We start from the raw sequence: 14,351 nt of genomic DNA, 5'->3' as shown, positions 1-14,351 counted from the left end.
CACAGCTCCAGGCATTCCCTTGGGTCCTGTCCCTGGTCAGAGAGCAGAGATCAGAGCTGCTCCTCTGCTGCCCTCGAGAGGAGCTGCAGCTGCCAGTGAGGTGTGACCTCAATTTCCTCTTCTCCAGCTGAACCAAATGCCCTCAGCCACTCCTTGTATGGTTTCCCCTCCTGACCTTCACTATCTCTGTGTCCCTCCTTTGGAGATTTCTCTAATAGCTTTAGGTCTTTCTGACATTGTGGCATCCAAAATTGCCCCCAGGGCTCGAGGGAAGGACATCCCAGCCCAGAGCAGAGAAGGATGATCACCTGTCTCAACTGGTGACAGAAGATAGGGGCAGTTGTGAGAAATCAGCTGGAGAAACAAACCTAACACAGAAACAGGTGATCTTGGCACAGGAAATTGAAGAAACAGAGGAAGAAGAAAAGGAGAGTATTCCTCATAAAAGCGAAGAAAATGAGCATGCAGAACAGGGACTAAGCATTACACAGGTAAGTGAGCAAGAGAATAAGTTTGAAGGTGAAGGCTGTCTTGTCCAAAATAAGGAAGAATAGGAAGTCTTTTGCTGAGAATGAGTTGATAGTCCTTTTTTGCTTAGTTTGCTTACAAAGCACACAGGGCTCTGATTCTTTTAAGGGAAAATTGAGTATATAAAACAGTTCACAACCATTCTTTTGGATATTTTACCCTTGTAGAAACCTTTTACATCATTTTTTAAATCTGTCTTTTATCACACTGTTCTCAGCCTGTGGTGAATGTTTTAAGCCAAGTATTTGTACCTAAGTATTAATTTTTCTGTTTCCATAAATTTATTACCATAAGAAAAACCTTTTAAATCATTGTCAACTCTGCCTATGTCTTGCTGGCATATGCATGTAAAAATATATATATGTGTGTGTGTATATATATGTAAATATAAATACATAAATATTGCCAGCACTGTGTAAATGTCCAAATTGAGAATGAGAACATTATTCTAAATATCCTTAGGATTCTTACACTAGCTGGTGCACTGTTGATTCTATGCTGATACCTTAAAAAGCAACGTGATAATTTCCAACAATTTCCCAGTCAGTGTCTCAGAGCAGCGAGGGAGAAAGTGCTGAAATTGTCACAGAGGTTTTTTCCACTTCTAGTGGAAACACACTGTTCTTGGAGTTGAAGAGACAGGAGAGACTGACATCATAGAGAGTGATTTTACAAAATATGAAAAAGAAGGATCACTTCCTATGTACCTGAAATATGTACTTCTCACAGAAGCCACATTTGTTGAACTGAAAAAAAGGTGAGCTGAGAACAATTTCTGTTCTTTCTTTCTCTTTATGTGATAGACAAATTTCAACTGTTTAGAAGAAACATTAGAGTAGAGAGGCAAAAGTTATCTAATTACTATTATATAATTAGATCTTTATACAGTTAGATTTTTAATTATTAAATTATGATTGGACAATTATGTTATTCCACTTTTTAAATTGATACAAATATCAGAAAATATTTACATTGCTTTGTATTCATGGATGTCAAAGTACCACAAAAACATGTACCTTTACAGAAAATTCATATTTTATGGAAAATTATTTAGTGAGAAAACATATTACAGAAAGACAAGGAATTTGCCTAATTTTAATTCAGAGCCATGAAGGTAAAATGCCTGCTCCTCAGTACTAAGGAGCTAGCTCAAAAACTATCAGTCTTGTGCAAATGTACTGAAGCTGTACCTTCCTATATCCAGAAGTTGAATTTTTAGAAGTAATATATTCAATATATTCTTACTTATTATTTACTATTCCTAGCTGTAATATTTTTTTTCAATCACAGGATTCGCCTCTGCTTTTTTAAGCACTTGGAGGAATGGTTTGCAGAATCCTTGTCCAACTCCTATGTCTTTGTAGCTGCCAAGAAAGAGGAGCTGAATTTAATACTTCTGCTGCATCTTAAGTTGCATCAACAAAAGCAGGAGGAGATACAGACAAATATCTACAAAGTTCGAGCTGGTATTGACATTTTTTGTATTGTGAGGATCACATGTCTTCATTTAGAGATGGTCCTAAGTGGTCCAAAATCTGTTTCAGCAGTAGTTGACCCAGTAATAGAGGACAATAGAAAGCAGTTGAGTGTCTTTGAATTCCCAGTATATTATGCTACTCACATATTTTTTAATGACATTTCTTTTCTATAGCTCTTCCTGGTTTGTGCTGTGTTATTTTTGGATAAATAGACAGCAGTGCCTTGATTAACAACTGGATTGTAGAAGATGTTGGACATTCTATTGTCAGTGTTTGTGAATTTTCATCCACTTTGAAATTATTTAACAAGAGTTTGTGGTGTACAAAAAATATTTTTAAAGTGTTGCAGAAAAAAAAGTTAGCCAGTTGAGAGAGCCAAAATGTCAGGGCCAAGCTTCTGAAAATATGGGAGGAAGGATTTAACTCTGTGATATATCACTGAGCAGCTACAGAGCATCTTCTAATGAAAACTCTTTCTGCATGGGAAGTGTCAGGTTTTTATGGTGAGAAAAAATATTTAGACAGGTTTGTTGGTCTTTAACACATAAGCTAAAAAATTCTTCTTTTGGAAAACAGGGAAATAATTTTTCAATTTCCCTTTTTCTGCAAAGAGGACAGGTGCTTCTTCTGGTAGCTTTCTTGAGGTGATTGGCTGGCTCTTGATTTACGCAGCTGTCATTCCAGAAGAGAGACCAAAACTGATTTTTTTATTTCCCTCACAAAACCAGGAAAAGTGTATTTTTCATTAAAAAATATAGCTTTTAGTTTTGTTACAAGACTGAGAACAGAGATAATGGAGATGTCAGCAATGACCAAAAATAAAAGGAAAAGAATGCTTAGAGCAAACAAGAGATATTTGTGGTTCGAATGGATTAGGAGCTGTTAAAGATAGATGTCTTGCACAGGAGAAAAATCAAAGAAACCAAAGTGAATGTATTTAATTTGTGTGTTTTAGCTACTGTGAGGTCTGGCTTTGTTTATTTTGCTGCTGCTGCTGATCACAGGTTAGCTGGGCATTGTGACAGCTCACAGTAAAGAGGAAATAATGTCCCTATTGTACATTTCCTTTCTTCTCAGCGGAGCTGTCACTTCACAAAGAGCACCTTGAGTGCCACTGTGCAGTGCTGGCAGAAGGCCTGAAAAAGGAGAAAGATGAATTCCTCAGATTTTCAGAGCAGCTCAATAACCTCAACACGAACTTTCATTCCCAAGTCCATAACTTGGAGTATGACTTGCTCCACGCTCCTGTGACTGAGCAGTAAGTGTGCCACTGCTGTTGCTGTGAATCTCCCTAGTTAAATACTCCTGATTGCTGTCTGAGATGTTTATGGTTTGCATTCTGAACCTGTCACTGGTCTTCAGTGAAGACTACTTATATTTTATATGTCACTGGTCTTCAATGAAGACTACTTCATAAAACTTGAAAACATAAAGAATTTCATTCTCTTTCCCTGAAGAAATTAAAATCAGGACTGAACTCATGGAAATTCTCATCTCCTTTCAAAGTGCTGGCAGTCTTTAAGTAGAAAAGATGTTTCATCTGTTTAGATTCTATCCAGTTTACTGAACGTGCACAGTAATATCAGTTGACTAATTGTTTTGGAAGAAAAGTGCCCAATAGTATCAGCTGTTGCTGATACCTTCCATGGGTTCATCCAAACCATCCCAGCTCAGGGAGTTGCTTTGAGAGTCATAAATAACTTTGGAGTCCTCAATTTTTTCATGTATTTACAGCCAGCAGTTGCTGAATCATCATGTGTGTTCCTCTTCAGACATGTTTTCCCTGTCTTTTATTATTTGCTGTTAGGTTAACTTCTTCCAGCAATAATCTGGAATCAGAGCTCCACAACCATCTGGAATCAATCAGGATTACTGTGAGAAGTTACCAGCAGCACTTGGAGGAAGCTTTAGGAAAATTAAGGGACTCAAATGTGGGGTTTCTCAAAAGTTGCAGGTACATATATTTCATGGAATTGTTGTTTATAAATGGTGATTTAGTTCTGGGAATCAGTGTTTTTTGCATAGGCAGAACAGTAAAAGTAAAGTTTATTTTGTAATTTGTCTAGTTTCCTATTTAAAAAGAAATGTATCTTGTTAAACCACAATTATAATGCTGTTTTTATCACATTTGAGTTGTTTCAGGGCTGTTTAGCTATAGTGGTCTTGGAGTAAAATGACTCACAACCACTTGTTTATATGTTTGCTTTCAGGTTATTTTCAGAGGGTGGTGACTGTGCATCTGAGGAGGTAAAGTTTTTCAATGAGTGTCTTCAGAATGAAAGTAAGCAAATTGACTCCTTTGAAAGGTCAATCAAGGCAGATGTGGAGAAAATAAAATCGAGCTGCTTGGAGAAGGTATGCAGAATTACATTATTTCAAATGATGTTTTCTATTGACATATTTGATGTGATTTGCAGTCAGCATGCTTTCAGATTAGAACTGTAAGTCTGTCCTGTTTGGCAGTTACATGATGGAAAAAATTAGTAGAACGGCAAGTTCTATCATTTAAGTTTTTAAAAGTGAAAAATTATCTTGTCCTGTCTTTTGTTTCTAACATTCTTAAAGGCTACTGAACTTTTGAAGCAGTCTGGAAAAAAGTTTGCTTCTCTGTCTCTGGGTCGAGCCTTTATGGAGAAGGTCCATCAATATTTGAGAAAGCTACGACAGCAAATCAAATCAGAGGTACAAGCAGAAACATCAGAAATTTGCTTAAATTCAATATAATAATTTTCTTTTATACCTTGGAGGAGATTTTAGCTGAATTCACAGTAGACAAATATTACATAATTTTAATGTTAATTTAAAATCTGTTTTCTGTCACTATCCACTTAAAAGTTTATTTTTAATACTGCTGCAGCTGTGCTGGAACACTATGGCCTTGCAGCACATTGAGTGTGTACATCTGAATTCACAAGTATTTTTGTGTGGTGCAGCTGCTTTTGTGAATTACTGTTTTCAGCTTCTCCTCTGACTACTCTGATTTTTAACCAGTTTTATCAGTGGTTCTGATGGTTTGAAACTGGAGCCTCTGAAGTTCCTGTGAATGGGGATTTTACTTATCCAGTTTTCTAAAGTTTGCTTCTGCTTTAGGTAGCGAATTCCAATTTGCAGTCAGTCACATTAAAGTCTTACCTGGAAAAGCTCCAGCAGAAGAGAGATGCTTATGTTCGTTCTACTGCAGATAAAGAAGTAACTTCTAATCACCAGGAAATGGTATTTAATTTGACTTGTTATTAATTTGGTATAAACTAATATTTTTCAGGAAGACTTATGTTTCCTCATATTTGGGGCTGGGCAGAAACACAGAATTTTTGCTCAGAGAGGTCCTTGTCCTGGATTCAGCTGGGGTAGAGTTAATTTCTTCTCAGTAGCTGTTACAGTGCTGTGGTTTGGATTCAGAATGAGAGTGGTGTTGATAACTCAGTTTTTGCTAAGTCCTGTTTATCCTAAGCCAAAGATTTTTTTCCTTGTCTCCTACTCTGCCACTGAGGAGGTTCACAAAGAAAACTGGGAGGGAGCACACCTGGGACAGGTGACCTAAATTGGCCAAAAATGATATTCCAGCCTATGGAATGTCATGTCCAATCTATAAACTGGGGGAGTTATCTGGAGGGGCCAGTCTGGGTTCAGGAATGGGGGGTCTGGCATTGGTCAGCAGGTGGTGAGCAATGGGATTGTGCATCACTTGTCTTTCACTTTTTATAATAATTATTATTATTATTATTTACCATTATCACTGTGTTTCATTTTATTTTCAATGATTAAGCTGTTCTTAACATACAAGTTTTCCTTTGATTCTCCTCCCCATTCTACTAGGGCAAGGTGGGAGAGAAGGAGGGTTGAACTGTGTGATGCTTAATTGCCAGCTAGGTTTAAAACCCCAACAGTCCTTTTTGGACAGTCAGTACCTGTTTTCCTGTTTGCCAAACCAAAACCTCAGCCTCTTATACAATCTCATTGCTTCCATGTATGTGTACAGAACAAAGGCAAATAATATTGTTTGCAAGAGTCAGCATGTGTGAAAAGGTTAGAGCAGTCAGTTTGGTAAATACCATCTGTATTATCATATCTTTCAGGCTTTAACTTCTGAAGAGTTGTATGCTTTTGCCAGAGAGGTGTTGGAAGAGCTGAAAAAGAGGAGCAAGTATCTTGACTGCTTTGTAGTAAAGGCAAAGATTCCACGTGCTGCTGTAAGATAACATTCACATAATCTGTATTTTATTTAATATTGAGAGAATTTTCATACATACATGTTTTAATGGCTTTTCAGAATTCATGCTTTGAATTCTCAAATGAAAAAATAATCTGCATTATGCCGAGGTGTCAAAGACTCTGTAACATTAGGATAGCCTTTTTAAGAGGCTGAGTAAATCAGCAAGTTTCCAAAATGCTGAAGAGATACATGGCATGGCAATAAGTTGCTCAGTTCTTCACAAGAGTTTGTTTTCAAAGTGTAGCACTGTTCAGAGGTATATACTTCACAGGTTTCTCTAAAATATTTTTTTTAAAAGCCCAAATGTGTCCTAAAAGAATTTTGTTTTTATCATGCAGGTTGTGTTTTCTTTCCTCCCTTTTCTGAAAAGTCTGTCTTTATTTTGTAATCTTTGTGGATCATTGTTTTAAGAGTATACCCTTAAATACTGTTTATGATGATTATGAGAACCTACTTTTAACTGCTTTGACGTGTTTTAGAGCTGAATAACTGTAACAACATTGCTGTTAGAATGACAAAAAATTTATTTCAGCCTGTGAAGCAAGATACTGTCTGTTTAAAAAATCTGCTCTAGTAGTCAGCCATTACATGGAATGCTTTCACTAACTGCCTGCTATGGTCTAGAGGGCTTCATTTTTCTTCCCATTTCAGGAGGCCTTCACCCCTCCTGACACAGATGGAGCATTGCAAGAGCACTTAGCCACTCCCGACGTGGATCGGAGGTCACAAGATGTCATTGCTCCTGCTGCTCCAAAGGAGAGTCTCAGAGAGGAGAGCAAAAGGATGGTGATGGGACTGGATCCTGACAAATTCCCTTTGTTAAATCCAAGTGGATTGGATGCATCAATTTTTGATGATTTGGCAATAAAAGTTATTGGAAATTTAGCTGGGTAAGTACTTGTTTGTCTAAAGGTATTTTTCTGTCCATGTCTTTATTTATATTTTCTTTGCCCAGAACTATTGAATAGACTGGTCATAGGTAATACTACTAGATATTTTCTAATCAGTCTAAGATTAAAAATTAGTCTAGCTGAGACTTTCTTTTTAAACCAAAGATTTCTCATAGCTAAAAATACCCCTTTGTGAGTGACATCTAGTATACAATGATAAATTTTAGGTATTTAATTTTTGTCTTCTAGAACCTTATTTTAGTTAAAGGTGATTACCTGCTACCTAGGTGACTGAAGATACAGTGTAAAATGTTTGATTTGCAAATAGTATTTTAATGCAGTTTTGCTTGTAGAAATTCCAAAATTCCAGTTAAACAATCAGTCCTATGAAATCACTTCTGTATACACTGTCAGTTCTAAAAGTAACCCTATCTGTCAAATATAATCTCAGAAATTTAACTCACTTAGCACATGATTAGGGATAGAGAACTTGCCTAGTTTGCTATATAATATGGTATAGAACATAAAATGACAGGATATGCAGTAGTACGTAGCTCTTTATTTTTTTTTCTTTTCAGATTTGACCCATCAAAAAAATATCGAGACCTAAATCGGGGGAAAAAGAATCCAGGTGTGCCTGTATTTCTTTTAATATTTTCTTTTCATCTAAATTTTAATTCCTGGCATTTTACTGCACAGGTCTAACATGGTCCAGGCCAGTGACTTCTATGCTAGGAACTCTGAGATAGTTGTGCTTCTCAGCTCTTTCCCTGGACATCTTTACTTAGATAAAGATGATTTGGGGCTCCTAAAGCAATGAAAACTGCAGAATAAGATAATAATGTTATAAAGAGTACCTGTGTTTGTGATAGCAAAAGGGAAATAGGATTGAGAAAAGAAGCAGAGCAGAAATCATGAAGTATATAGGGAATCAGGGATCCTTCTCACACTATATCATCATCTACTCAAAGGTGAGCACAGAGGTAATCCCAGATGCTCCCTACCTAGTGTTCCCATTTCCTCATCTCTCTTCTGCAGCCGTTTCCAAAGCTATCCTCAATCTCTTCCACATCTGCAAGTCCCCATGACCACCAATGCTATGAATGTAGACCATTCATTCTCCTTCTTCACCTGCCTCCAATTTGGTTTAAATCTCCTTCTACCGTGTATTTTCTGTGACATTCTTGGGACTCATGCCCCAGCACAAAACTTTTACTGCTGTTACCACTTCTGGGTTACTTCAGGCCTGTCTGACAGAAATGAATGCTGCTGTAGTTGTCCCATTGATGTTGTAAGGAAACGTAATAGAAATAAGAATACAAAATATATATATACGTAGAAAGCACTTCAGTTGGCATTTGTGCAATATTCTTCTTTCCTTGTTAACTATAAGCCCTTCTTCCCCCAGTAAAGAAGAGGCTATCTGATACAAATTCTCAGAAGTCTACTAGCAAGAGGTCATCTCGGGATGAGACCAAACGAAAAAAAAGGTGAGACCCCTAAAAGGAAGAATTCCACTTCAAATATTCCTATGCAAGAATTTAGCTAAACTTTGTCTATTAATTGAAAGATTCTTACCTCTCATTTGTACAGCCTTCTTTCCATTTACTGCTTATCACTTGGAATATCTTACCTGTTTATGCCCACATGATCAGATTTGTGGGGGTTTTTTCCCCCAGATTTTGACTGGAAAAATATTATTATTTTTCTCCTTCATTTGCTGCTGTTTTGTATTTTGAAGTTGTTGAAATATAGACTAACCCTTAAATCAGAGTTAGTTTTAATTAAATTTGGTGGCTTAATTTTCAGGTGTGTCTACATAGTTTGTCTTCAGCTTAGTTCACAGACTGATGAAATGAGCTACTGTGATAGTGAAAACAACAAAAAAATTTTGATTAACTGAGAGTTTAGAAGAGGATTCTGAGAACCTTTTTCCATCAGAATACTATCTATTGTCATGGTTTGGGAATTGTATTCCCAATTTTGTGCTGCTAGCAAAACACTCCAAACCCTGTACTGCTTGCTCACTCCCCTTTCCCTGCAGCAGCTGCAGAGGAAAATTGGAGGCACAAAAGGTGAAGATATAGTTGAGATAAGAACAAATTCATTAGAAATAGCAATGAGATAAAAAAACTAATAGTAACAGCAGCAATGTTAACAGCAAAGTGTACAAAAGAGGCAAGTGATTCACATGTGAATGCTCACCATGAGGAAACCCCTGAGACTGCCACCACATTCCCCTACAGCAGGGACCCTTCCAGCCACCCCCACAATGATGAGAGGTAGAGAATAACCTCCAGGTCCTGGCCATATCCCCTCCTGGCTGCTGCAGAAATTAACCCTGTCCTGGCCAGAACCAGGACACATAGAATACTAGTTCTAGAGTTAGGTTTTTTCTAATTTTTTTTCAGTTTCATGTCTGTCATATGACTGACTAGCTCAAATCATCAGCCAGAGAAGGAAAGCACTTGTGAATAGGTTCAAATTAATGTTTTCCCTTTCCAGTGAAAAAGGCAGAAAATCTCTTACCAAGGATGACAGATCCCAGCTATTTGGAAAGAAGGCTGCAAAGTCTGAGTAAGTAATATATTTCCAGAGCAAGAAGTTAATTTATGAAATCCCTCTATGTATGTATGTATGCATCTATCTATCTATCTATCTATCTATCTATCTATCTATCTATCTATCTATTTATCATTGTGACCTATAGAGTTCACCATTGAATTTTGAGGTATTTAGCCTTGATATTTATAGGTCAAAGTACTTCCAGAACGGTTCCTTTTTGCAGTGTAATAATAGTGAAGATGTAAGTCATCTGGTTCATTCTGTATAATGTCTGAAGTGGGAGTCTTACTGGAGCCAGTTTTGTACTTTTATAAGTGGGTGGGGAATGTCAAATAGCCTCTCTTTCAATTATTTTCACACCTAAGAAGACAAATACATTTTATATCTTTATTCTTGTACTAAGTTTCCATTAATGTGAATAAACAAGGTTCCATTCCCCTTCTCTAAGAAAATTATATATTGTTTCTTCATATGTGCAGCTGTAATCTGTAGAACTGAGATATTTTGTACATGCCATGCAAAACTATTCAAATTAATGCTTAAGATGTTTAAGTGTTTGGGAACTTTATTCCATAGTGTTTAAAAATAATTCCAGTAAACAGCTAGACCCCCCTTGAAATATTTTTGCTTTATCTGAAATGCATGGTAAACTCTTTGGGCACAGGAATTTGGCTAAGATTGCTTTTTTGTGACAGTGACATGGCAGTGCTCTCCAGTGAGCAATTACAATAGCCCCTTGTACTGGCTGCATCTGAAGAGAATCTGTGCTGATGTGGGGGAAGGTTCTTAAGCATTCTGAACATTGGTTTGTGTATGCTCTGAAAAATGTACTAAAATCAACCTGAACAAAATACTTGAAAAACAATGAATATTGCCGGTGTGATTATTTAACAGTGTGATCATATTTTTAATTTTTAATTTTTTTTTTGTTTTTAGTACTTTTAAAGGGATTATTATGGATATTCTCTGGAATGGTAACAACACCTTGCTCTCCCTTGGTGAGGTAAGGAAATGTCATGTTCTTTAGTTGGTTCTGCTTTCATTGGTGTCCTCCTGTGTCAGAGAAATTATTTGCTTCTTTCAATATTTGGTAGACTGTCCAGAAAGTTTCTTTTCTTCTCCTACTGTTATTTACTTAGATGTGATGTGTTTAAATGTGTTATCAACATTTTTTCTGGTTTATCTTTCCCTTCTGCAGGAGTTCTATGGAGAAAAGAAGAATCCTTACTTGGGAATGCTTGAGGATCTGCCAGACACATTTGAACATTGGGCAGAAATGCTCAAAGTGAAACTACTGTCATACCAAAGGCAGACAGATGATTACTACAATTTCTGTCTTAGAGGTAAATTCATTCAGTTAAGACTTGTATTTTCTTGAGTATGTAATTTTTCAGTATGTAAGCTGAAAATTGCAGTGACCAAGAATTATGTTGTTGTCGTCACAATCCATCACACTCAGTGGAAAAACTCCAGTTGACTTTACTGGAAATTGAGCTAATATTCTTTTTGTATGTATTATCAGCTACAAAAAGTGTAGCAGAAGGGCACTTGACTAAATTAAAAGACCTGTACAAAGACACATCTTTGAGCAAGTGTATGTTTCTCAAAGCATTAGAAAAAGGAATGTCAGGGACACAATCTCTGTGAGAGAAAATTCCAGGCTGTTTGTGTCACATGTACACCCTGTCTTTTCCAAAAAGAATTTCGGGATCAGCTGAAGTGCTTTGAGGAGGAGCTCTCTTCTGTTTCCCAACTGGTCGTGGAAAGTCTTTTAAAAGAACATGAGCAGAAACTCAGCTCTTTTACTGGTCATATTCAGCATCTCTTCAACAGACAGCTGAAAGATTGGGAGGATGTGAAGGTATGTATCATGGACATTCTGGAATGCTTTGTCGTGTATCCCATGGTAAGTGCATCAGATTGATAACATTTTATTTTTCTCATTCTCACTGTTTGCTTCATCACTTTCTGCTGAGCTGACCACAGATACAGTTTACTGTGTTTGCAGTTTGTCTGTTTAGTTCTCCTGGAAGCTTTGGATTTTGTGGAACTCTGTCCCTTCTCTCCCAGCTTCCAGCACTGGGCTGCCTCTTTCTAATCTTCTCAGCTCTGCCTGTCATCTTACACTTGGATTGTCAGCTCTGTGAGGGCTGTGACCCTGGAGTATGGCCAGACAGCTCCTACTGTATGGGTGCACTCCTTTGTAAGAACTGTGATGTAGGGATAATGAAATACTGTATTTACCATCATTCATAAAAGAGGCATATTTTGTCAAGTAATACCAGAACTGAAAACAGTATCATAATGGAGATCGCACAGAAAATGCTAAAGTGTCTAGAAATTGTGTCTGAGTATTAAAAATTAGGTAAAAATTACAAATATAGAGATGTAAAAATTACAAATACTGAGATATAAAAAATACCTTACTTACCTCGTGGTGGAAGAGATGATTTTTTTGTTGAAATTAAATCCCAAAGTGACACCAGAGGCCAGCAGAGAGACAGTTTGGTGCAAAGCTTATATCCAGACAGCAAGAAGTAGCTCCATTTTCCTTGTCTTTCTGAATACCTTTATAGAAAATGTTTATGGTTTACTTCTTCCTTTTTATGACTCACAGTATATTCTTTACTGAAGGCATTTCTTTCTTACATACTTGCTTAAAGACTACGCACTGGAGAAAATTACATTACTCCCTAGGACACCCAAATAACTCCCTTCAGCTGGAGGCTTTGTGCCAAGAGGAAATAAAAAGGCAAAAAGATCAAACTGATGGTGTTCACCTCAACACAAAGATGCTACAGGTAATTGTAAAACCCTTGCTTAATGTGAACTTAAATGTTGTATTTGGAAAGAAGAGTGTATTTTGGATACATTTTTTCCTCCCCATCCAACAGAAACATGAAAATTTTTTTCAGATTTAAGCAATCCTGTTCATATATTGCTATATTTAAAGTGATGTATTGTCAGCATTAGATCAATATAGACATAAACATATCTGTACACACACAGCTGCTTAGATACATTGTGAAACTTATTGATATTTTATATCATTCATAGAAGCCACTGGCCGTGAGCTTAATGGTGGGTAGGAGTATTGGCTGTGGTGGTGACATGCTCTGGTTAGTTCTCTTACTTCCAGACAACAGATGCCTGGAAGGGTTTCTTCTTTGTGCATTTCATTAGTGCAAATAATGACACTTTTCTACATAAGATTAAGAACTGAAATAAGCTGAATTTACAGGAGAGATTCAGGAATCAAAATACTTTCCCCCCTTTGCCCCCTGGGTTAATTGAAGGTTGGTTCCTCAACATTAAAGCCTGTTGTTTAGTTCTCTCAAGCCACTTACTCCAAATTCTACACAGTCTGCAGAGTACTGGTATTTTTAATTCCATGGTATCTCCTTCCACTCCTAGCTCTGCATGCAGACACAGAAACACAAATAGGTATTTGAGAGTAACACCTGGGCTAAGCACTTCCACCCAACATACCTGAATTCCAGAATGATCTTCTCTTTGGCTGAAAGCTGTTTTTATCATATTTAACACAAATGTGTAACTACCTATACTCTATAGGTATAGGTACCTATACTCTACAATTTTTTGGTCTTTAGATAATCAGGCAATGTTAAGAATACTGCAGAGACACTTCAAGACCCTTTTATATGCAGCTTTGAGCCTTATGTGTTAGCTGCAGCTGCTGCAGAATGCCATGGTTTGATATTTGTGTAGTCTTTCAGAGCCAGGTTAAAAGGAGAGGAGATCCAATTATCAAAGGAATTCCTCTCACTTGTCTCCAATGTTACAACAGGATTGTGCTGCTGAGTGTGCTCAGAGCTTTTTTTCTGCACTGGCTGCCCTCACTGAAAAGCTCCTGTTGGAACTAGATGAAACCATCACTGTTGATGATGTAAAAGTAGCAGGTAAGAAAAGAAGAGATTGCTTATTCAGGCCTCTGCTCCCTTGTCAGAGATTGCAGCAGTCTGTCCCTAGGAAGAGGAGGCTTTGATATTATTTGATTTAAATTAAAATATTTGCATAATAAAACATGCAAAGCTATTTTTTGAGTGTGAAGAGCATTGAGCTGCACAATTACTCCAAAACAGTTGTATTCCTGACATTGTTTTGTTTCTGCTGAGCATATCTGCTGTTACATTCCAGGAACTGAAATACCTGCAGAGAAGATGCCAACTTTAATGTGTCGTAAACAGACTGAACTTCCTCTGGGAGCCTCCAAAGTTCAACAGTTAGTCAAACGAGGAAGGAGGTAGTATTTGGAGATACTGAACACTGTTCTAATTCCTCTGCTCTGAATTGATAACAAGCCCTGTCCTGATAGTTTTTTCCTGCACTTGTTGAAACTGCAGCTCATCATTAGTAATGTCACTGAACTAGTAATGGGGTAGTTTGAGTGGGTAATGATTTTAAAGAAAGAATTGCAATGGATCCAAATAAAAGTGAATTACATATAGTATTGTAAAACAATACCATGTCACTGCTATTGCTATGCCACTTGTTTGCCACTAGTTATCAATTCATTACATTCAGATCTCTGAATAATCTGTGTATTGTCATTCAGAAGAAATAAATTCTATACTGTGTAGAGATCCTGATGCTTTAAAAGAACAGATGGTTGTACTAAACAAAGATGTTTTTAAGGTAAACCTTTTGTGGGAAAAA

At 37.0% G+C, this 14,351-nt stretch overlaps 1 protein-coding gene across 1 annotated transcript in view; it reads left to right on the top strand.

The window, feature by feature from the left end:
- The window catches only part of CCDC180 (coiled-coil domain containing 180), a 30,764-nt gene that overhangs the window by 11,850 nt on the left and 4,563 nt on the right, over positions 1 to 14,351 (top strand). Inside the window, 20 exon segments of the mRNA XM_064427755.1 lie at positions 262 to 480; positions 1,076 to 1,141; positions 1,144 to 1,285; positions 1,819 to 1,994; positions 3,084 to 3,264; positions 3,814 to 3,960; positions 4,217 to 4,361; positions 4,572 to 4,688; positions 5,097 to 5,219; positions 6,083 to 6,196; positions 6,871 to 7,109; positions 7,688 to 7,740; positions 8,518 to 8,599; positions 9,615 to 9,686; positions 10,611 to 10,677; positions 10,873 to 11,017; positions 11,375 to 11,535; positions 12,338 to 12,475; positions 13,483 to 13,594; positions 13,833 to 13,938. Coding sequence (XP_064283825.1) covers positions 262 to 480; positions 1,076 to 1,141; positions 1,144 to 1,285; positions 1,819 to 1,994; positions 3,084 to 3,264; positions 3,814 to 3,960; positions 4,217 to 4,361; positions 4,572 to 4,688; positions 5,097 to 5,219; positions 6,083 to 6,196; positions 6,871 to 7,109; positions 7,688 to 7,740; positions 8,518 to 8,599; positions 9,615 to 9,686; positions 10,611 to 10,677; positions 10,873 to 11,017; positions 11,375 to 11,535; positions 12,338 to 12,475; positions 13,483 to 13,594; positions 13,833 to 13,938 — 2,605 coding nt within the window.

This window comes from Passer domesticus, chromosome 7 (assembly GCF_036417665.1).
Source record: "Passer domesticus isolate bPasDom1 chromosome 7, bPasDom1.hap1, whole genome shotgun sequence".
NCBI lineage: Eukaryota > Metazoa > Chordata > Aves > Passeriformes > Passeridae > Passer > Passer domesticus.
The sequence above is the reverse complement of the archived record's forward strand: the minus strand, read 5'-3'. Positions and strand labels throughout refer to the sequence as shown.